The following is a 25,165-nucleotide window of genomic DNA, read 5'->3' on the forward strand; positions in this document are numbered from 1 at the left end:
ATTTCCATGCTCATAATTCTGCAGTACATCTGATAATTGGAGCGACATTTCTGATTTGCACCACCACCTACCTTCAATGTGAAGTTTTTTTGCACAAGTTGACTGCTGCTTCTGCTATGACTTATTTTGTTATTAATGAGCATCTTAACTGGGCTTTAACTTGCATCTTAAAACGGTTGTTTTTCATACTATGGTTCAAAGAAACTTACCAATCAGATATGCTCATATATGGTCCATTAGACGCAGGACTGCAACACATGCCAGACCCTCCATTACATACAACCCATCATCATGTCAATTAATGTTCCATTTGGCAGAGAGAGAAAATAGCAAGCAGACAGCAGATGACAAAAGTGCTGTTAGACTTGAAAATGAATATGCTTTTAGCTCTCGATATATGTCCCTCAATCATTTACTTCAGAGAACGAAAAAAGCCCCCCCAAAATCAACATCTTCTAATTTATTGGTGAAGAGGGCAGGGAAGGCTTGTACAGATTTACCTTTCTTCTTGAACACACTTAGGGGTGGAAGAAACAGACTCACCAAGCACCTTGTATCTCTTCATGGGGGAGGCAAGGCTGGAGGAAGGAGTGGAGGAGGAAAGGGCAGAGGTCTGGGCCTCAGTCTGTGCCTGGATCTCGCAATGACTCGATTGAGAAGGCACCTGCTCTGCAGCCTTGCTTCAGTCAAAGTACTTACTATTACAAGGGCTCTGCCCTTTCCTATTATTTCTTTATTGTTACCATCACCTCTTTGGTATCAAACAACATTTTAAAGAGCTTTACATTGAGAAGGCGTAAAACAAAGTGGGATAATGACTAATTTTTTCCATAAATGATGTGATTGACACAGTTAAATCAAAATGTACCAACCTCTGCTTGTTTGCGCCACATGTCCAGATTCTTGCGCTGAGCTTTGGAGAAATGGTCCCATGCCTTTTGTTTGGAAGCAGCTTGGAATACAGACACAATCTGTTCAACTGTGGCAGGATGCAGGGAAGGACCAGTGACCACCCAAAGACAGAGAGAGAGAGGGAGAAAGAGAGAAAGAGAGAGAGGACAGTTGGGAAGGAGCAGAGGAGTGAAAAAGCGGAGTCAACTAGGGATGTAAAGAACTGTGTGTGTGTGTGTGTGTGTGTGTGTGTGTGTGTGTGTGTGTGTGTGTGTGAGAGAGTGTGTGTGTTCGTTCAGTGGTATATGCATGCGTGTGTTCTACTTACCAGCTGATGCCAGTGCATCATCCTATGGGAGAGTGATCAGATAGTTCCCACAAGCAAAAGTTCAAGAAATTATACAATTTCCGCAGAGCGTGCTTGAATTATATGAGACAAACTGGTTTCTGCAGAGCAGTTGCTCTTTAGCACATGTCTACTCTTGACTTTAATTACCAACACGGCTCTATAGCACAAATTGATTATTTTAGTTCAAGCTGACACAAACATAACCACTGGATCACTAAACTTGGCAGTTATTCATGAACCCCAGAGGATAAACTCCCCTGAAATTTTCTGAAGGAACATCTTGTAGTTCTGTAGCTATCTTGAAATATTTCCAGGCACATATTTGGGAAGCTACTTCACTCAGCTTCTTACTACAAGCAAGCAAATTAATGGGTAATCTGCATTTAACAGGTATGGTATAATTAAACCGAGTGGCTTACGATTAGCCAAATACACCACCATGTCTAACAAATTTGAACATACCGAATTCAATCTTGACACTGACTGAAGAGTTACTCATATCTTCTTTTTTCCTGTCAGTTCAGGTGCTTTTAAATGCCAGTTGGGAATATCACAGGTTTCCCCAAAAATGTCAGCTTTCCAGTCATAATTACATCTTGGATGCTGAAGTTAATACTAGTTAAAAAAGACAAATTATAGTACCTCACATGTGACTTGAAGAAAGGAAGGAGTACAGTGTCTCAGAGCTGCGAGCATGGCTGCAGACTTATTGTTTAATGAGGGACATTTTGCTCAGCAACTGCCAGCTGCCAAAAATAACCAAGGCCGACTCTCAGTATGCTACCGTTGACCACAATGCAGCTCCACTGCAGACGTGGGCTCTCAAGAACCTTGCCCAAGGACAACAAGTTGTTCAAGTAAGAGTGTTCCTGATTTATTTTTCCTGTGCAAATGCCATAAGCTCCATGCCGCTGCTAAAACCTTTTACACGACTGTAACTACAAAGTCGTTTAAAGGGTAGAGACTCGAGTCTGGACTTTGAGTTTTTTCGGGTCATCGTGCCTAATTAGCACGAGGCAATAAGCCAGAACCTTTAACTTTAGGGTCTCCATTTACTCTGGAAGCGATGTGGTTGGGGACAGCTGCTCTGGGTCTAAATATATTCTGTGTCAGATTTTGTCTTATGTGCAGTACATCAACTGAGTGATTTTTCCACCACCAGCTACCTGTCTGTTGTCATGCAGGTGGTCATGGGTGGTCTGTGTATCTCAGAAGCCCTAACTCACGCAGAGGGGGAGCCAATAAGACCTCCAGTTAAGTGTGCGTTGGTGTGTGTGTGTTTGCAGAGTGGTGAGAGATAGCACAGTTCAAGGATCAATATCATCTTCCCAGCACCCTGTAATTTGATGGATCCAATCGATGGTCAGGGGAAAGAAGAGAGGCACATGTTCAGACAGGCTTTCAGGCCTGTGAGCATATATGGAAATATTTATACATTTTGTATACTACTCGTCTTCGACACGGCAGAAAGTCGGTCAAATACAACCTCTTCACTGTCAATTATCTGGAGTTTCTGGAGAAGCAATGTGCTTTTGAGTCTGTTTTTTTCAGGGCTTTAAGTAACACAACTTCAAATCTAGTGAGGTAGCAGCAGAAGCCAGTATCTCAAAACCTGGGCATATGCAATGTGACTGTATGCAACAATAGATACCACTAAAGATTAAGTGAACATGTTTTTGTTAAATTTGGGATAAGAGACATCCTGTAAGGTGACATATAGCTTCACAAACTACAATTTGTGGACGGCAAGTAGTAAAGCAGACAGACTTTAACTGTTATGACAAATAAAGCCTCCCCCACAGGCTGAGTTACAGTATCAGGAAAAAGCTAAGAATTTATGTTTGGCTGAAATAATTGAGAATGGCCAATACAAAACAACAATAACAACAACAACAACAACAAACAGGCCTGCCTCTCTTTCTGGTTTATACAAAGAACTATATACCCACCATCTGTGTTTTCCATGTGCATTGTTTATCTAATAAAAATGAAACAGCGAAACTAGCGACCGTCTCTAATGACGTTACGTTGTATTTAACATGCATGTGGTGACAAAGTGTTGCAGACTTTAGTGTAAATCAGCAGCTGAAGAGCTGAAGCTGCCAAAGGTGGGTTTCTCCATTTTATTATGCCTTTGGCTTTTTATCAACATCAGTGTGCAAAGCATTCCCTGTACATGCTTGCTCTCCAGTGTATTCTTGCAGAAAGTATGTTACTACGTCCATCCTGCAACCTTAACATTCCACTCCTGTGTTTTCTTCCAACAACAATATGAACCTTTCATTCCTCTGACTTTTTAAAGAAATATTTTGTATTATAGATGCAACAAAAAGGGAGCAGGAGCCTTACAGGGAACATTTCGTGGCGATCGTGGCTCAAGAGTTGGGAGTTCGCCTTGTAATCGGAAGGTTGCCGGTTCGAGCCCCGGCTTGGACAGTCTCGGTCGTTGTGTCCTTGGGCGAGACGCTTCACCCGTTGCCTACTGGTGGTGGTCAGAGGGCCCGGTGGCGCCAGTGTCTGGCAGCCTCGCCTCTGTCAGTGCGCCCCAGGGCGGCTGTGGCTACAGTGTAGCTTATCATCACCAGTGTGTGGATGTGTGTGTGGATGGGTGAATGATCGTGTAAAGCGCTTTGGGGTCCTTCGGGACTAATAAAGAGCTATATAAATACAGACCATTTTCATTCTTAGGAAAGAAATTAAACTTACCTTTAAGCCATGGTCCCAACAACAATTTAGTACAAGACAAGAGGGCAGCTATGACACTATTAAGCCTAACCTTTAAATCCGCAGTGTGTCGGTCAGTAGTTACATTTGTGTGCAAGCACACGGTCTGTGCATCATGTGAGAGACTGTGAACAATGTCATACTTACTTTTTAGTGGATTACAGTTCTCCAGAATGCAGGCTTGATTTGGATTCTTGGTGCCTTTGCCTAGCTTACAAACTATTTACATTCAATGTGGGTGTGCTATCCTAAAACTTACACTGAACCAAAAAGGATTTGACTCATGCCATCATATCCTCTTCCTGCATTGCACAATAAGGAGCTTACTTACAGTATATACAGTGTAAATATTGAAATATGCAAGTGTGTGTTTGTGAGAGACAGACTGTAGTAACTCACATTGAGCCAGTATACCAGCCAGAGCAGTCTTGAACTTGTCTTTGGCTTCTTCCATCTCTTTTTCATGCTGACTCTTCTCGCTCATCAGCCGGCGGATGTGGCTGTTGGAGGACTGGATCATGGAGTAGAAGTTGTTGGCGTTTCTGCGGTTAACTTCGCCTCGTTCAAGCCAGGTCAGGAGCACACGAACCGCTTCATGAAATTTGCCGTCATCTGGGCAAGAAAGAGTAAGAGTTACGATTGACACGGAAAAGAAAAAACGTGCTGTACCCTGTACAGTCTCACGAAAGGAGAGGAGTGCACCAAACACCAAGCATGATGATAAAGCAGAGACTGAAAATATGCTCTGCTTTCTGGTCACTAATAAATGTTTCATATAATAAACTGTGAAACGCAGGAACATTGTAATATTAAAAACATGTTCTCCTGTACTGACCATATACAAAATAAAAGCAGGGTTAATAAGAGCAAGGAAATTATGACACACAGTTATATATTTGGAAACAAACAACTTTGTGGACTTCAACAACAGCTAAGGGCAGAGACAAGCACCCATTTATAGGGATCTTGGTGAAAACCTCCTCTATAGGTGTCTTGTCATTAAAAGCAGGATCTGAGTTATACAACTGCCTGGGAGAAACGGCTAAATCCTCTTTCCCCTTTGGAAAGAAAACCTAAATCTGAAGCAATAGTTGGGATAAAAGTTTTCACAACAGCAGCCCAAAGTGATCAGAAACAAATCCTTGGCTAGAACGGCACAGTGCTGGAGTTCTTCGCACCAAAGGCTGGGGAAGGGAGAGCTGAAAAAGACTCACGCAGATGGTTGAGAGGCACAAAGTCACAGCCATTTTGTTATTAGGCAACTGTGACTGAGACCTGGAAGTGTCACTGCTCATTAGTGAAACAAGTTTATTCAGCCAGAAACTCGACAGAAAGCCGAGAACGGGAGAAGGAGCTGAGAAGAAAAAAATAGAGAGGATGAGCAGGGAGGAGAGTAGAAGAGAGAGGACGAGATAAGAGAGAAGCATTTGCTGAGGGGAGAGTAAACTGATATACTGTGTTTAACAGCCGTTTCGTCTTTTGAAAGCAAATTTGTTAGAACATCAGAATTACTTTCTCAGATTTACCGGCTGCAGTTTATGGCTGTTCCTGTAATGTCCTGCTCTGGGAAATCCCTGCAAGCACACACACTCGCAGTACTCAACCACTGTCACGACTTATTATCTACCTTGTCAGTTTTTGGATTGCATGAATAAAGACAGTACCATGAGGCCTATTTTTGTATTCTCTCAATAACAATGTGACAGAAGCAAATGATTTTCTTCCACACATGCGACAGGTTCTTCTCTTCTGCCAATCTGTGTTTCTTATGTTTGTGTTGTCATATCCTGCATGCTTTTCATTGTACATGCTTCACAGATTGCCAGCATCCATGTCTACCTTTGATCTTGTCTCCCAGCTGACCGCACTCGTGCTCAGAGTAGTGGACGATGGGAGGAGGGGATGGTGGCCGGAGGCGATCTTCTTCCATCTTGCGTCTGTGACGCTCCTCTCTGGCTAACATGCGCTGGCGACATTCCCACTCATAGAGGTCGTCTCTGGCCTGTGCGAAGTCGACGTGGAGGCGTCCAGTGTCTTTTTTGTCTGTGCTTGAACCCAAACGGATACGATAACCTAGGAAGGAAACGGAAATTGTAAATAAAAGAGAAATAATGGTCGAACGAAGTAGGAGGCGCTTAAGAGAAACTAATGTGGAGGAGCAGAAGGAGCAACGGTAAACGTACCAGTACAAGTGAACAACTTTGTGCACACAGTTTTTATAATGTGATGTGCAATCTGCTTAGTAACAGCGTGATCACAGGTGTTACATGTTAGCCTAACGATTTCAGAATTTAGTCCAAACCACTGCTACATTTTTCCTGTCTCACAAAGCCTCTGGTTTCATTTGTTACTTCACAGTTCAGAACACGAAGGGAAAAAAGTAGAGGGTAACATGTGACATCACTCGTCACAGAGTAACAGTTACGCAGCCTCCTGTGGCACGTAGACTGCTGCAGCAAAGCAATGCAAGGCATGAATGCTTCTAATCCCGGACATCTGTCAAATTCGTACGTCCTGTTTACATCAGTTTCTTATTAAACCGTGCTCATTTGTCTATGGTACTCTCCATTAGTCTTACACCTTCTACACTGCTCGAAAAACTGAGAAAAATGATTTAAGTTACACTTGACTGAACTGAAAAGCAATACATTTGAAAGGAGTGACACTCTAAAAAGGTATGTGTAGTCGGTGCCACTGGGGATTTCCTCTGAGCCAACGGTAAAACACTTTCCATTACTTTCAACAATGTGTATTTAGATCCAACAAAATCCAGTGAAGACACTTTTTATTGGGATCTACGAGTTGATTCACCTCCAGCATGCCCTCATCATTACTCTCTTTTTCTTGTTAGATCTCTTGGTTTGAGAAGATATATTAGCTGTAGGGTTTGTGGAGTACAGAAGGCCTGCATCCTTTTGGGAATACACAAGGGAGACTTAGAGAGGCCAATTACTTCTCTAGTGGCACTGAAACACCACAATATCCCTCATTACCCCCACTCTTCTCCACACTAGTTCCCACTTATCCCCACTCTCCCCTCCTTACTCAATTTCCACTAATGGCTGGTTGTGGACTGAAGTGAAATCTGGTCCATTTTGTGATTTAATTGCTTCGAAATGATCAAAGTGCATCCAACGTGTGTTTTCGGTCACACGTGTAAGAGTGTGTTTTCCAACTGAGCAAAGTAATGATGTGCAGAGTGATTTACTGACAGACACAACACACTCTCATCAAAGGAAAAATAAAAAGAGGGTGAAACAGTGTTGGATGCCAACAACAACAAACAAAAAAAAAGCAGGAAAAGAAATGAGCGCGATTTCAGGGTCTCGACTGTCTGCTCCCTCTGCTTCAGGCTCCCAGTCTACTACTGCTCCAATATTTCATATGAGGAGATCTTGGTGTGGGCTGCTTGAGTGGGTGTCATTTCTAGGTAGTGTTTGCACAGTGTGTGTGTGTGTGTGTGTGGTATTATTTATGGGGGAACTACACAGCTCTGTCAACACTTTAATATATGGACCCCCACTCCCACATCTCACTGTAAGAGTATATGTGGACGAAATCGACGGGTCTCTCATTCAAACCCACACTCAGACATACACACACCTGCCTACCTACCTGCATGGACACACAATAACGCAGAGAATATTCCTGAATTGGGTTAAGAGTTTGGGGGGAGCAGGAACACAGGACAATGTGTTTGCTCTGAGAGATTTAAGATGTCTGTAGTCCAGAAGCTACTGTGGTAATATAGGAGCCTATAAGCCAATGATACATGGTTAGTAGAGGTTTTTTGCCTTCATGGTAAATGGATTTTTTTGGCACCTGTAGTAGAAAACTCCGCTTAGATCTCTTTCCTTAAGTGACTTAATAGAGACTAGCCAGTTTTTGATTTCTGATGGTGCTCAGTCTAATAAAGAAATACGAAAACATTTTTAATAATTGAATGCTCTTCTTTGTGGTATAGCCACAAAGTTTAACCTTGGGTGCTGAAGGTGAATTACAAATGCACTGATCTACTGGGATTTCCCTGTACCACCATCTCTAGATTTTACAGAGAAAGAAAAAAAATATCCAAAAGGTCTTTTTTGTGGGATTTTGAATATTTAACCACTTGATATAAACAATGTACGTAGAAGAGCATCTCTAAACGCACAACACACTGAGCCTTGAAGCAGATGGGCTACAGCAGCAGAAGACTGCAGCAGGTGCCACTCCTGTCAGCTAAGAACAGCAATATAAAGCTAAAATTCACACAGACTCACCACAATTGGACAATGGAGGACTGGAAAAAAACTCTGCCTGGACTGGTGACTCTCGATTACTGCGGCAACAGTAGGGTCAGAATTTGGTGTAAACATCATCTATCCTGCCTTGTATCAGACTGGCGGTGTTGTAGTGGTGTGAGGTAGTGCTGGGCGATATGGAAAAAATATTTATCACGATATGAATTATTTTATATCACGATAACGATATACATCACGATATACCACCTAACCTGTGGTCATCTAGAAAGTACGCAGTCTGTAAACAGCAAGTGCCGAGGGTGCAGTCTTTGTTGTGAGTTACCGTAAAGTATGTCGCAAATCCGGGTGCACGTACAGCAGCACCAGGTCGCAAACCACAAGACGGAATTTCTTTGCAAAAATTATCATTTTTTTTATACTTTATCTTCTCTTGCATAAAGTTAAGAGCATGTATAGTGAGAAGACAACACTAATATATTTGCCACAGGCTACTTAACCCTTTAAGACCTACCATAGAACCAAGTCCGCCAGAGCTTATCTTTATGTTTTTACATGCTGTAGTATTTCAAGTTTCCATACATCAATACAACCGTTATAGCCCAAATATTAAAAATATGTATGCATTAAGTCCATAGTAACTATATAAATTGCAAAAATTTGTAGTGCAATAACCTACAAAAAATTTAAAATCGTTTTTGTTTTTTTGTTTTTCCATATATTTCTAGTAAGAAAAATTTAAGAGGCTTATCCCTCAAAACTGTAAATACAAAAAAGTTGCACAAAATAGTTTCCAACCACGAGAAATTTATTTTGAGTGTCTTCATAGTTTTATTTCTGAGATACACTAATTTTTATATACTACAGGAAAAATGAAAATAAATATTATAATTATAATTTCTAAGCATCCCAGAAACGATACAGAAAAGCATAAAATCAAACATGACTTTTAAAAACACCAACATAGGCTTATAAGGCCCTTTCGCAGAAATGACGTCACTTCCGGTTTCGGGCAGGTAATGGCGGATGTGCGATAGTTCGTGCTGACGTATATGCCAACGTAGGAAGTGTTATGAACATCAGCAAAGCGTATTTCTGGAATATTATGCTTTTGTTGCTGCAAGTGCTTCTTATGCAATTTTTGCAAAGCTATATGTGGAAGGAAATCGTGACCTAGGGCAAGCTGATGGCATTAGATGTAAGTAGGACTCCGGTTTCACATGCAAAAAAATTTTTTTCGCTACCTTACGTGGTTCCAGTTCTACAGGGATTTAAAAATAGTTAGGTAAAACGGAGTTTGCCTGCTCCGACCGGTTGTAAAGGGTTAACTATATATTTTATGTAATAATTTATAAAATTTGGGTTAGAAACGATAGAAGACACTTTTCTCTCGTCCACACGATACATATCGTCATATCGCCCAGCACTAGTTGGAGGGATGTTTTCTGGCAATCCATTGTTTCAACACCGCAGCCTGAGTGCTGCTGCTGACCATGTCCATCCCTTTATAACCACACTGTACCCATCTTCTGATGGCTACTTTGAGTAAGGTAACATGCCACCTCACAAAGCTCAAACCATCACAAACTGGTGTCCTTAACATGGAAATTAGATCACTGTACTAAAAAGGCCTCCACAGTCACCCCATCGCAATCCAGGAAAGCACCTTCGGGTTGTGGTGCAACTGAAAAAATCTGCAGCAACTGTGTGATGCTATTACGTTATCGTCATGCTATGTTAACATGGAGCAGACTCTCTTATGAATGTCTCCAGCAGAATAAGGCAGTTCTCATATCAGAAAGAGGGCAGGGCTCTAGAGTGCGACCAAATTTTTCAGTGGTGCGACTAAAAATAAATATTTGGTCGCACAGGTGCGACCAACTGTTCCGGTAACAAAAAAAAAATCTCTGTAACTCTCCGTGTGGTCAACAACAGACACACATTATGCCCCTATCGTGGACTAAACCAATCAGAGATAGTCAGGGGCGGGACCTCTCTGATTGGCCGTGGTCCAGTTGAAAGTGCAGGTGGAAGAGAGAGGTGAGTAGCTTGAATAAAGCGATATCAATTCATTAACGGATTCCACACAAAGACCTAAACACGGAGCGGACCCAACACATCAGAATCAGCTTCGTCTTTCTCGGCTTTCTCACCCGACGGCCTGAACACGGACACGCTGTCGGAGCTTAGCGATTCTTCGGGTCCGCGCTGTGTTTACGTCTTTTTGCGCTGATTCTGAGCTGCAGGTTTTGCCTCTCTCCAACCAAAATTCACCGAGCCTGCAGCAAAAGAAGCAGCAAACTGCGCTTCACATTTGATCAATGTCGTCATGAATTCCCTCTGACTTTTGCTGTTTTGCTTCCACCACGATAAAAAATCACACTTCCTGCACAGCTCTCTCTCTCTCTGTACTTCAGGAACAGTTTCCCGTCTCAAATCTGTTTTCTGCATTATTCATTCGCTTATTACCCACCAGTCTAGCGTTGTTTACAGCGCTTTTTCTTTTTTCACTTAAATGACCTCGGACAAGAAAGCCTAATTTCTGCTGTTCAATACTGAAGAAATTTAAATTTCTTAAAATTATGCAAAATTACAGAATATTTTTAAGGTTATCTGCTATAAAAAGCCAGACCAGGAAAATCTCCTTCATGTTTTCCTGTGTTTTATTCTCAGTTACTTTCACACAAAGGCATCTGCTGTGATTTTCACAATTCTGATGAAGTCTCATGTGTATCAGTACTGATAAATGATCAGAATTATAATATTTCTGACTGTCTGAGGCTAAATTGAATCAAATCAGGACTTTGAGAACCGGAATTGAATGGATTATAGAAATCAGTGATGATACTCAGCCCTAGTGAGCAGCCTAGGCCTGAGAGAAGTGGATGTACTGTAGCTGTGGGTAATAAGAAAAGATGAAAAGAACTATTGATAACTTTTTTGTTAAGTTAAGGCCTGATCTGTCTGAAATTCATAGCCAGTCCTCTGACACGGTGCCATCAATATTTGAATGCTGAAAAAGCACAGTGTATCCAGAAAGCACATTATATGCTGCAGTAAATGCACTGCCCAAGTGTCCCCTCTCCCCACGGCCTTTCAGCAGCAGACAGCAGCAAACAGGTCGTCAGAGGAGGCCAAGATGATGATTAAGTTTTTAACATTTTCTACAATATTGACAAAGCACTTTAAGCACAAGTTTGTTAGTTAATAATTTAGAAATTAATATTGTCTGTATGGACTTCCCCCCCCCCCAAAGAAAGTGCACATGTAAAACTGCGGTGTTAAGCGATGCGGTTGAAAAATTTGAGTGCGCCTAACTTTTGTGCCGTTAAGCCTAAATTTTTAAAGTTAGGCGTACCGGTGCGCCCATGTCAAAAAGTTAGTCTAGAGCCCTGGAGGGTCAAACATGGTACCAGCAAGGTTTACACAGCGAGTTGTTTTAGCAAAGGTCTTCATATTTTCTGACAGTTGTTTTGTTTGTTTTTGGTAGGCATTTTACCAAAGCACTGAAGTGCTCAATGAAAACACGGATGGCAGCAGGACATCCACAAGCTCACTTTGTGATTCTTTAAGTGGTACTTGAACTACAGAAATTCACACCACTGCGTTTCATCAGTAAGGCCTTAAACAATAAATAAAATTAAGGCTTTAGATTTGCGACCTCTTACCTGACAGGAAGAGCGCCTTGTCCACAGTTGGCTCCTCCGCAAATCTGATATGGCAAAAGTTCTTCTTGCTTTTGCGTATGGCTGTGATATCGCCACACTGTCCAAAGACCTCCATGATGAGCTGCTCTGTGGCATTTTCTGGCAGACCACCGACAAACACAGTCTTACATCCCGGAGGGCGGTCTCTGGTTGCCGGAGGGGGCAGGTCTGTGACAAAGAACAGCCATGTGTAAGACATCATCAAGTTGAAATATAAATACGAGGCTGGAAAAACTAACAACTCTAATTAGTCGACAGCATTTCTTAATGTTTGCAGTTCAAAAAAGTCCTCTGCAATGTTTCTCAATCACTGCTGTGTGAACTTAAACACAGGCAACCCGAGAACAATTCAGGTAAAACACTTTATTTTGAGCATGAATTTTGCTCCTTGTGAAGATGAAAACAATACAAGCAGCGGTAACCATTGATTGGACTTTGCCAGAGAAAAGTGGTTTTCTTTAAAATTCATTGCAAGAAAAAAACAAAACAAAAACAAAGTAACAAACAGAACTATTATCAACAGCACTGCCTGAAAAATGAGGGAAAATGATTAAAAAAACCTTTCATCACTTTGTAATAATAACATTTTGTTCAGCTTTTAATCGAATAGGTGTTTATTTTGTCTTTTTTAAGACATCTGTGTATTAAACATGGAGACAAGTCAAAACTATAGATGAAAATAAAGCAGAACTGCAGCCAACCATAAAAATAAAACCTGGATTATCATGTACAATAAAAATATCCATTAAAATAAAGAGAAGAGAAGACCATTCAAATTCAAATTCAAATTTTATTTGTCACGTACACAGTCATACACAGTACGATATGTAGTGAAATGCTTGGACAACTGCTCGTGACCTAAAGAGAACAAAAAAGGAAAAGGCTATGAATAAGATAGGAAATAAATATGAAAAATTAAAAAGGGTAAATTTAACTAGGAAGGAATAAAATATAAATTAAGGTTAAAAATGAAATAACTGTACAACACAAATTAGAATGAAGGGTAAATTTAACTGGGAAGAATAAGATAAAATATATAAATTAAAGTTGAAAATAAAATAACTGTACAACAAAATACACAATATAGAACTATATAAGAATGTATGAAGAAATCTAAATATAAATAAATATATACACAATAACAGCAGCTGTACAAGTATTAACCGGAAATGAAGAATATAGTGACCAGTGTTGTGCAAAACCAAAGTCCAGAAAGTCCAGTGTGTGTGTAAGAACTGTATGTGTGGGTCAGTACTGTGTGGTGGTGTGATTGAGAGACCGTATCGCCTGCGGGAAGAAGCTCCTCCTCAGTCTCTCTGTGTTGGTCTTCAGGGAGCGGAATCGCTTTCCTGACCTCAACAGAGAGAACAGTCTGTTGTTGGGATGGCTGAGGTCCTTCACCATCTTCCTGGCCTTGGTCCAGCACCGCCTGCTGTAGATTGAGTGCAGGTCAGGGAGCTCGGAGCGGATGGTGCGCTCAGCTGACCGCACAACCCTCTGTAGAGCTCGTCTGTCCTGCATGGTGCTGTTCCCGAACCAGGTTAAGATGTTTCCCGTCAGGATGCTCTCTATGGTGCACGAGTAAAAGTTCCTGAGCACCTTGGAGGGCAGTTGGAAGTCTCTCAAGCGTCTGAGGTGGTAGAGACGCTGTCGGGCCTTTTTCACCACGGTGTTGATGTGACAGGACCATGACAGGTCCTGCGTGATGTGAACTCCGAGGTATTTGAAGCTGTCCACTCTCTCCACTGGGCACTCGTTGATGACGGGGGTCTGGTAGTTCCTCTCCTGCTTAGTGCTGAAGTCCACTATCAGCTCCTTTGTCTTACTGACGTTTAGAAGGAGGTTGTTCCTCTGGCACCAGTTCTCCAGATTCCTAATCTCCTTCAGGTAGGCCGTCTCGTTGTTATCAGAGATCAGGCCCACCACGACGGTGTCGTCAGCAAACTTGATGATGGTGGTGGAGCTGGTAGTGGCCACACAGTCATATGTGTACAAAGAGTACAGCAGGGGGCTCAGAACACACCCCTGGGGGGCTCCAGTGCTGAGAGTGGTGGAGGCTGAGACATGTCCGCCCATCCTTACTGCCTGTGGTCTGCCAGTTAGGAAGTTGGAGATCCACTGACACATAGATGAGCTGAGTCCCAGATGCTCCAGCTTGGTGGTGAGTGTGGAGGGAATTATGGTGTTAAATGCAGAGCTGTAGTCTATGAAGAGCATTTTAACATAATTCCCCCTTCCATTGGTGCTATGAGAAATGCAAAATTTTAATAAATAATTATAGCATAATAAAGGATCCCATCACCAAATAAGCAAGACTGACAAAAGCAAATGCAGCGTAATAGCAGGGCATTAATGAAAAATCCATTTTAGAAAAAGCCTCTACATTCAGACTGAGAATAATGAGGGCCAGATCACAGCAACATTAAAAGAGCAAGATGGCATCTGTATATAATACAAGCAAAAACCAAATTCTCAGGGTGATGCTGTGCATTTTCAGTGAAGTCATTCTAGAATAGAGCACTCATGACCTAAAAAAATTATGAAGCTTAATCATATCATTAATGAATAATGACCTCTTTAAGCAAGAGTTTTTTTGTAAGAGAAACTGAAAAATCAAACCCTCCCATCCATGAAAATGAAATTCTGTTGGCCCCAAAGTGACAGATCTTTTAATGTGAAGGGTCCCTCGCACTGCAGAAATCACTTATTCATCACAGATGAATGTTGACTGATTTAATCTCCAATAGCTACGGCTTCTCATCCATGATGAATATGATTAGCGTGGTCTACGAGAAGTGAACCAGCTAATCAGTGTAGTGCAGAGGATGCTGTATTTCTAGACGTCTACTAGGAAATCTCTGCAATGGGGCTGAACCTGGTTGGATACCTGAGATATAGGAGGAAGATTGGTCAGGATATAGGTGTTTTTAGTAGTAGATTTCAGTAGTGGCATGAAACGAAAAACAAAAAAGTATTTTTTCCTAGTAACAGCTGTTAAGAAAGAGTCTAGCAGCACCCTGAGTTTCCTATTCTGCCTTCTGGATCAGTCTTTAAAGGATTCATCTGTTGACACAAGTGCACACATCTAGAGTGCAGTCAGAAAAAAACTCCCCTCATATTCTCATTATTCTCATATATGCACTGGTGAATACAATTTCAGATTCACGTTACACATGGTTCATGTTTCTTTATATTTTGCTTTGTCATTCAACAACCAAACAGTCTTCCACTGATGCTTGTAAAGCAAGAACTCAAACTTTAATGAAAGCTCTGGATTCAATGCAGCACAGGATTTGATAAAAGAATGAAGGAGAGGACGGCACGAGCTGCTGTGTTCTCAGCAGGGTGGCTCATCTCATGCTCAACAACAAACTAGACTGGTAGTGGACTCCTGATGCAGTTTCGGTTTTGGTAACAGTTTAGGATCATTATTAGCTACTATGAAACACTAATGCCTTATTCTCGATCAATAGCCTCCTACTTAACAATAAGGAAGAAAGTCGTCATTAATAAGTTATGTTCTTATATATGTTGTTCTATATATGCTCTTACTTTGTGCTGTACCACAAGAACAGGCATTCTTCGTTCTGCAGCCTCAAACATTTAAACATGTTATTTGGTTACGTTTAGACACCAAAATGACTTTTTGGGTTAAGTTTCAAGGTTAACATATTTACCTGAGGTTTTCTCAATGCTCTGTGTTGTTTTCTGTTCAATCGCTGATTACAGTGAATGATAACTGCCTACTAATCTCTGCAGGCAGGTTTGTAGGGAGATTAGCCTGTTAAAGATCATTCCTATGAGACTCACGAGAACTGATAACAGGAACTCAGTGGGCATTAAACATCTGGATTGGCTGTGCACATAGATAATCCTGCACAACAAAAAGCTCCGTCGGCTGAAAACAATGATTGTTTCGTAGCCTTGAACAATTGCAGCCTCTTTCAACTGCTTTTCAGAAAATCTCTGAAGTGGACGAGTATGAAATGGGATCGTTCTACGTGTAATGACTTCTTGTTTAACTGGAATAAACCCTGTATCATTTTAATGTGTTTACGGTGTTACAAATAGAATAGATTTATTACTTGGTTCTGGGGAGGCAACTTTATACCAGACAGTAGGAAGCTTTAATTCTGAGCTACTTGGAGACTATTAACACTTGGAGGTTTTGTAAAAGTTAACATCTTACCATATTTATTTTAAATAATTAACCACATGCTATTTGGGGAGCCTGACTATTCGCGAGATACTACTACCTTAGAAAGTCTATACTAAACAAAGCATACTGAACATGTAATCATGTAAAATTTCATTGCTTACTATTAACAACAAGTAATTACTGACTGACCTAGCAGATGCACAGCATGATCATAAGGAACAAAGGTGAAACAACTGGTTCATAATATCTAATAAAAAGCCAACCGGCTATGCACTTGGACAGTTTAAAGCCAAGCCTTGGTTTGGCAATAATAAACAATATATTGCTAACTGTTACATTATTTAGTTATTATAAGCACAACAATATACTACAGCATCATGTAACACACAAAGAAAAAAGTTAGGGGAAGGAAGTTTAGTTGTGAAAACATAACGATCCAAAGTCAGAGTTTTCTTTTGGCTAAAAAGCTTTATCAGCTCATAATCCCCTGCTGTCAGAACTCCTTGTACTTGCATGCAGCACTGTTAAGAGCTGCAAACAAACTTTATGTCTCTGAGCCGGAGCCAGCACCATCTCTTTCTTTTAATTTTTCCCCCTGTATCTCTTCTACCTTTACACACAGGCTCCAACAACCCATCCCTCCCCCTGACTCTCCTTTTCTTTAAATGCAACCGTTAAAGCAAACATTGTCTGTTTCATTCCTTGACCTCTAGAGTTGGCGGATTAGACTAGTTTTTCAGTTGAGATGGACAGAAAAAGTAAAGGCAGAGCAGAAAAAGCTGCAATAGCACAGAAACGCTTTGTTGGCAGATGCAACAAAGACTTCCAAATTAACTGACCTTTTCGGTCCACGAGCGGCCGATGGAGCAAGGAGGACAGAGAAGGGAGAACAGGTGCAGTGCAGAAATAACCTAATGTGACATGCTGTAAGTTATCTAAAAAGAATACAATGGAAAGTCTTGGGGGTTTTTTTTGGCCTAAATCTGTGAATTTCTGTGTATCTTTTAAAACTTAGCAGGAGTGAAATCATTTTGCAATCCCCTCGGCTGCCTGCTGTGCTACTGAATCGCACTGTTTATCACAATCGAACATTTTATGCAAACGAATTAGAAACAACTCTCTAGATGAGCTATTTGTGACTTCCAGATTACAGTAAATACACGATATCAGAGGATATCAAAGCATTTATGAACAGTGCATGTGATTGCATTTTATGCAAATATAATGAGCCAGTGAACCTGAGGCTAAGGAAGCATAGGAAGAGGATGGATGGAGCAGCTTTTGCAGGATCTTTTGTGGAAATCATTTGGGAAATCATACAACACAAATGACTAAAAAACATTGTGTTTTCGACAGTGCACACAAAGGAAAGCAGGAGAAACAGAAAATTGAGCAGACGGCTAAATGGAAGAGACAAAACAGAATTTTAGCAGGTTAGAAAGTACTAATAATATAATAAAGGACAAACCAGTGGCTCAAAAATGACCCTGTGATTTTCTCTTGTATTAGACCGAATTATTCTGCACATACAGTTTCATGAATGTGGCTGTAAAGCAAACAGACTGGCTAATTTTTAGTTCAGCCCTGTCCCAATGGCCTGCTCTTCATATGACCACCCAGTGGTTTGCTACACTGTCACAGGTTATTGTAATCCATCAGCTCGACTGACCAGACACCCTTTCATGGTCTGAGAAGATGCCACAGAGAGGAAGCTTTGTCCCTCAAAGGCCAACAGTTTACAAGACTGTGGTGTGAATAAGGCACGGCGGGACCGCAGATCGTCATTTTGAGCCGTCTTTATTTGCTGCTTATGGCAGGGCCCCATTGCATCAAAATCAATAATGAGCCAAGAAACTGGGAAAAAAAAAACCAAACAAACCAACCAAACATTTCTGAGCATCCTTCCTAAATATTTTATACTGTATGTGTTCATATGTCGAACTGGTACACACTGCAAGAATACTAAAATCTCTTTAAAGATAGCTATACAAACTCTTCTCTAACAACATCCTCAGAGGGTTGGATAAGAAAAACAGTTATCAAGCTTTGAAGTGGGTCCATAGGTCCAAATACTGGGAGCAAAGCCTTTGCAAACCATTTACAATACCACCGAAGCATTATATAGTCGACCAGGCAAAAGAGGCAGTAGAGAAGGTGAACCAGTGATCAATGCTGAATTGAGAGGGTTTGACTGAAGTCAAGAGGGGGGACGCATTGAGAAGAAGGGCTTGATGAAGCGCCTTGAGGCGACTTTTGTTGTGATTTGGCGCTATATAAATAAAATTGAATTGAATTGAATTGATGAGGATGTACGCTGATTGTAAGGTTATGCACACTGAGAAGACAGAAGAGCGAGAACGCACAAGAGCTGGGGGAGGGCTGAAAGGGTTGTTGTTGCTCAGCTAAAAGGTCAGTGAGCGAGGATGCTGCATGCGGTGTCAGGTTGAGTGTGTGCAGCTAGAGGGTAATGACTACTTGTGATGGACACCATATGCAACCTTGTTGCCAAGATGCGAGTACTTTCCTGTGATATTTGCTTAACGCCTCAATGCAGCTAATGCCAGTGTTTGCTTCGCTGTTACAGTTCAAACCGTGAGCAACATTAATATGGCTCTGGTTCCAAGCAGCAGTCCTTAGTTACTGTAACAGTGATTCATGCACATTCCATTAACAGCAAGCTTTATACTGGCTCAATGGTGAAGTATAATCCAACTGTATTATATGTTCTCTGGGTAAACACATGACAAAGACTTCAAATAACTTCATCTCCCAACGATTTGTCCCGGCCACCACTATTTTGCATCTCAAAGCACTTTTGACAGCATGCAGTATGAAATAATGATTCAGTGCTATCAAAATGTTCTCCTCTCACTCACCCGTCAGTTCTGTCATACTGGGAAGACAACACAGCCTTAGCGAGACAGATGCTGACAAGATCCTATTCTCAAAAATAAAACACCACTTTTTGATATGAAAGACTGGGTAAACTTTCTTGCCTGTTAAATAAAAGCTGATACAGTATCCGGTGCAACTGTGCATTTAACTATCTGACAGTATTGACTTAAATAAAGCGGTTTTCTACCGTTTTCTGCACGTCAGACTCTCTTTTTAGCTTCAGAGGTCTCCAGATATATCCCCACATGCCACGCCCAGCCCTGTCCTTTAGCTGACTGAATTTTTCAGTCGAGGTGAGATAATCGTCAATGACACCACATATAAAGACGTGAAATTAATAACACTGATCCTGTAACAATGATACCTTTCAGGCTTGGAATGTAATAAGCAGCAAGCAAACAGACAGGATTTCAAGTTTGTGTTGGAGACAGGAGAAAATGGGTATGTGTAAGAGTTCAGGCAACTCTGACAAAAGGCCAAATTGCGATGGCTAGACGACTGCTCAGAGCAACTCCAAAATGACAGGTCGAAGTTAGTAGCTTCAGAAAGGTTATCAAATGAAGGACAACGAGTGATGTGGAGTGATGGCTGGCCCGTGTGGTCCAATCACATACACAAAAGCAGAAGTAGTGTAAGTGTAAGATGTGTCAGAACAGAGTCCACTGCAGTTTACTGTGTAAAGGTGATCACTGCCCATGCCTTAAAGCTCCTACAAGAAATGTGAGCATTACACTTAAGACCACAGAACAACAGCAGGAAGAGACCAGGTTTGACTTATCATCCATCTTTTACATTATAGTGATCGCCAGATGTTCACACCACATCTGGTAGAAGGGTAATTTACATAGCAAAACCTCCCAAAGAAGAAACAAGACAAAGAACAGCGTTACGTTTGCAGTCTGTTAGATATGCTGGCCTTGCCTCGCTCCATAAAGATGTGTTGTCCAATTCCTCAAGACACCTTCAAAGGTCCTGTAATGGTCTGTTAAGTGCAAAACTCCTTTGGGGTTTGGCCTGATAGTCATTACCTTAAGGCTCAGCAACATATTTTTAATATTATTTCTCAATTAACAGTTTTCGGGATGGAAATAGAATGAGTCAAACTGTAGATGAGATATTGTAAATAAACTGGCGACATACCACAACCTTGCCAAATACCTGAACTGGTTTTAGTCAGTTCCCTTAGCTGGAAAATGCGACCCTGACAGATACACCTGAGATCGACACCAGAACTCTCAGAGCCACAGAAACACAAAATCAACCCATTTGATAAGGCGCCAATTCTCACTGGGCATTAGCCATTCCTGTAGACCTCCTACAGAGCTACTTAGCTTTCATGAGAAGAATCAAGCTAGACAGCTTCTCAATTGTCTGCCTATTTTAAAATACCTGGCTTATAGATGGACTGCTTTTTTGTGACACTGGAATAAGTGACACGCAAAAAGATCATAAGTAGAGCTGGGGAGCAAAAAAGCGAGAGAAGAGTAAGTGGAGCAGAGTAGAAAGGCAGGGAAGTAGAAAGTAACAAGGAGGATGAAAAAGGTTACCAATTAAGCCTCATGTCCATGTGCCACCAAGGATTGAAAAGGTTTTGGGAAGAGATTATTTTCCACAAAACGTTTTCACTCGCGCTTGTGACTGTGAGTGACTGTGACAGGCTATAAAGTTGTTGGGTAATTTCTTGACAAGCTGATCCCTCATTTAGCCTCAGGGTTTGTAGGTGCCCCTGAACAAAGTACCTGGTTCATTTCTCTACTTGCTCCTGACAACTAGCTTGAAATATGATCCAAGGTGAAGTTAAACTTTTAATCTGCTTTTCTCTCTGCTCTATTTTGTCACATATACTGAGCCAAAATGCATACAGCAGATGCACAAGAATATCTTAAAACAGCTTTATGTGCGCCGTGAAAAACAATATTTGCCTAATAAAATTCAGGAGTGTGTTTTGTTTTGCAAAAGGATTGTAAACTAGTGAATGCTAATGTGGTAAGGAGCTTTTCTTTCAGTTCACCTTGAAGATGACATGTAGCACTTGTTTGAAAAAAGTCCCCAGGCAGAGAGCTTTATGCAGCAGGAAATCCGTAAAGCAGAGGTGGGATCAATCAAAGTACCCCCCCACTATTTTGGTTCCTAACTCAGAATAATTGGAAGGTGGCGGTGAGATAAATATAAACGCCACTCTGGGAAACACACATACCATCAGATTATACAAAGTGAGATTTTTGCCCTGAGAATTTCCACTGTGTTTGTCAGAATGTAAATGCAGCTTAAAGTGAACAGGTGTATCTTCTCTTGTACTGACATTGTTTATGACAGTGTAATACTAAGTCTAAGCAACATTTTAACAAAACCGTATGGGTAGAAATCCTGCAAAGCAATAAATCACCTAAACTGATAAATATGATCAAATCTTCAAGAAACAACTCAATTTTTTTCTTTTTTCTTTTTTTCATTTCTTTTGCATCTGCAGTAAAGTGAAAAAATAATTTTGGCGTAGATGTTGTGGGACTTCCCTACAGTTCTGCACATGGATCGAAAGCATAAGGACATTGAAGCACGAAAGTAGAATCACAAACAGAACAGACTGGAGCTTGATGTGGGTTGCAAAGTGGCTTGCACGACAACTGTCAGCAGGCTAAAGCAATGTAAATAAAAGGGCTTACTTAAGATTTTACCAACATGATCAGTGGTCAGCTGATGTCAGCTGGAATTGAAACCAGCTGATGAGATCAGCTGTTTGGTCTCAACTTTGTAGCCATCTATGCTCAATCTGAACTAATGTTCCGATCAATTTAGCTGAAGATGCTGTCCAGGACACTGGGAAATTATTAACAAGATTATTAATTAAACCAAATTAAAAAATAATGCATTTCAAAACCTGACCCTTCTTTGAGGTATTTTTAATTAAGGTGCTGCATCTCAAGCTCTAACACAAGCCGATGTCTGCCAAAGAAATGTGGTCTTTTTAGCTGTATTAGAAGAAAAGAGCCGGTGTAGGATTAGCATAATACTATGACTTACTGGGGTTGGGGGGGAACAAGGTGCAGCTTTTGCAGTGGATGATCTCCTTGACAACCGGTACGTCTTGGGAGAGAGCTGCAGGTACCATACCGAGGCCGGGCATCATTGGGTTCATGGGGGTAATTCCAGCCATCATACCAAGGCTAGGGTCAAAATCTGGAGGCAGGAGAGAAATATGAATGAGCTCAAACAGTAGTTTCCTTCCAAAGGGAAAAGGTAACACCTACACAGTAACAATAAACAGAGTTGCACTGAATAACCAACCTTTGGTCAGATATCACCTCAGCCCATACTAAATCTTTTAAGTTGCATTCACATTGCGTACTTATTCCCTGAGTGATTCTCTGTCAACAACAGTGACACACAAGCAGCCTACACATAATGGAATACACAGCCATGCATGAATAAATAATCTTGCAAACCACATGCATATTTCAAGAAGTTTTTACTGAGTCATTCTTTCTCTGTCACCCCTGTTGTTTGAATGATGAACTTACAGATAATGCAAGTGGGTCTACATATCAGAGCAGCTTTATTTACAATGCTGATTCACACTGGGGCTGGGAAACATGGACACATCTACTCTCATACTGAAACACAGGCAAACACTGCACTTTTTTGTGCATACTAGTCTCAATATGGAACTTTATAAAATGGAAATGATGCTCCTCACCACATCGTCCAATGTGTCAACATCATCTGCAGAGGATCTGGAGTTTACAATTATGCCGCGGGGTGAGTGAAGCTTTTGCATTTGTGCATGCACATGCAAGAGCGCTGCTCGCAAATCTGTCACAAAAGGTTATATGCAAAATGTGATGCTCGAGATACTGTATGTTTAAAAAAAGTGACACTAGTTAAAACTGTTTTACAGACGGTGACATTTACTGATTGCCAGACATGTTGGTCACCAGCGGAATCAGGAAATACATAAATTAACCAGCAAAATAATGAATCTGAGACATCTTACAGCAAACTAATTTCTGGGAAAATTTAATGTTTTTCCTTAGTTTATTTGTAGATATGCAGATGCGGTCCTATCAGTCAGCACAGTGGGAGGGTTCAGCAGAGCAGACAGGAGGAGTGTGGATCCCCACAGTGTTCGATATCCAACAAATTAAAAAGAAATTAAACGACATTTAATAACCAAACTGTGTAAAATATATAATGAACCATGAAATTACTAAAGAAAGTATTAAAACTCGACTAATAAATTTTCAGTGACAGATTTTTCAGAACTGTGATCATGTCACAGACATGTCAAAGTAAGGCTCTTCAAAAGATGATGTAACAGTTACTGTTTCTGCTGATTAATCTGCTTCTACTAAAATCAAACACCGACAAAGCAATACAGTTCATCTGACGTGTAACATCCTGCAGGCATCTTTCATCTACTCCTTAAACACTATTGTTTATCTTTCTTGCAAACAAAGTTAAAGTGACAATCTGGTAGCATGTTGTGCTTTTAAAATCAGTCTATTGTTAACCACATGAATGTGTAATGTGTCAGTCGTTTCCTTTTAATTACAGGTTAATTACTATGTACTACTTCTATGACAACTACTATTTTATGACATGGCAAGGCAATCAAAATATTTGCTTCTGACTTATATAATAGGCTTGTTCTAAAGGCAGCAGGTGTTAAAAGCTGTTGAGTTATCGTCTTAACTGCTTCTGATTTTTGATGAAAACCCAAAATGTCTTCGTCATCTTTAAACCATTTGCTGGAGGTCACTTTGTTCTTCTTGCTGCTGAAGACAGTCCTTTATAGCTGGGGTAGTAGTCATGATGCAGACTTAATTTGGGGACTATCAGATTCATCAGATGCCTCATAGGGCTGTGCCATGCTGTCCACAATGATAGCAGTATTTTAAAAAAAAAACCATGTCTGAGAGCAGTGTGCCAGCCTCTGATGACAATTTAAGGCCTAAAAAAAAAAAAAAGGAGCTGCTTCAATAATATGCAAGTGAGGTGGCTACAAGAGGTCAGACCTCCAACTAAGCCCCATATTTTACAAAATATATAAGGAAACTCTTCCTGGTAAAGATGGAAATAAACCCGTTCCACCACTTAAGGCAAAAACACAGCATTGACTACAACCAGCCTATTGAGGCATGTGAGGAGGAGATACGAGCAGCTGGTGACTCAACAGGCAGTTGCTGGAGCACTCGCTAGTAGCAATCCAAATAACAAAAAGAACAAACAGCAGGGACTGATGCGGTTACGGTGGAAAAGAATGGCTTTAAGCAACTAGTTAAAGAGCTCAACACAAGATCCCACGCAGAAAATACTTGTTTCAATTTTACTATTCTATGCAGGCTCCTGAAGAGTTACAAGGTTAAGCTAGTATAACAACAATTAAAGTAAAAAGCTGAGCAGGTTTATTAAGGAAACACTTCCTAGGTTACCGTTCTGTATCACTATTGGACTATAATGCTACTGCTGGCACCTGCTGGCAATACAGTTGCACTTCAAACGAGCTGTTTGCTGTTGCTCATTAAAAAAAAGAAGGCTGGAAAATGACATTCACTTTTTTCCACTAATAAATGCCACTGCCTGCAAGCTGCAGTCACCTTATTTCAATATCATGAACATTATCACAGATTTCCTCTCACAATATAATCGTGATACATTTTTGAGGCGATATCGCCTGCCCCTAACGGGTAATAATGTAAAACAAAAAACCCTTTTGCATCTACCTTGGCAATTTAAAATATAAAACGGAGATGTCTCGCTTCAAATACCACGCTTTGATTTAATTAAATGCACATTAAACAGACATGTCACTGTAGTGTCAACCCTTAATATCTCACTTCTCTCATTGCCACCTCTGAGGTCCACGTTTCACACAGCATACTTAATGATGTGAACAGACAAGTCATCCATCCCACATGACATGATCACGGAATTAAAACTGACAGTTTGCTGGGATATTTCAGCTCCTGACATGAAACATGATGCAACTAACTTTCACTGTCGCTGCAGTCTTCATGTAACTGCACTGTGTTGTTCTTACAGTACCTTTGGGTCCAACTCATGTTTATTGAATCCTGATTTGTAATCGGGAAATTTCAGCCTCTGATTCACCAACGCTTCCAGTAAAACTACATCGACGCATAACTTGCACTCACTTGCATCCAAATGTCAAATGTCTTTTCACGGCTTGCTGCTTCCCCGC

General features: G+C 40.9%; 1 protein-coding gene across 6 annotated transcripts in view; it reads right to left on the reverse strand.

Annotated features, from left to right (window-relative positions):
* enox2 (ecto-NOX disulfide-thiol exchanger 2) overlaps positions 1-25,165 on the reverse strand; it is a 192,725-nt gene that overhangs the window by 26,957 nt on the left and 140,603 nt on the right. For all 6 annotated transcript variants that reach the window (XM_082504496.1, XM_082504497.1, XM_082504498.1 and 3 more), the window contains 5 exons: positions 21,988-22,143; positions 11,874-12,080; positions 5,804-6,037; positions 4,364-4,576; positions 873-979 (listed from right to left, as the gene is read on the reverse strand). In XM_082504496.1, the coding sequence (XP_082360622.1) occupies positions 873-979; positions 4,364-4,576; positions 5,804-6,037; positions 11,874-12,080; positions 21,988-22,143 (917 nt within the window). The remainder of the gene's footprint in view (positions 1-872; positions 980-4,363; positions 4,577-5,803; positions 6,038-11,873; positions 12,081-21,987; positions 22,144-25,165) is intronic.

Source organism: Aulonocara stuartgranti, assembly GCF_965226115.1.
Source record: "Aulonocara stuartgranti genome assembly, chromosome: 2".
NCBI lineage: Eukaryota > Metazoa > Chordata > Actinopteri > Cichliformes > Cichlidae > Aulonocara > Aulonocara stuartgranti.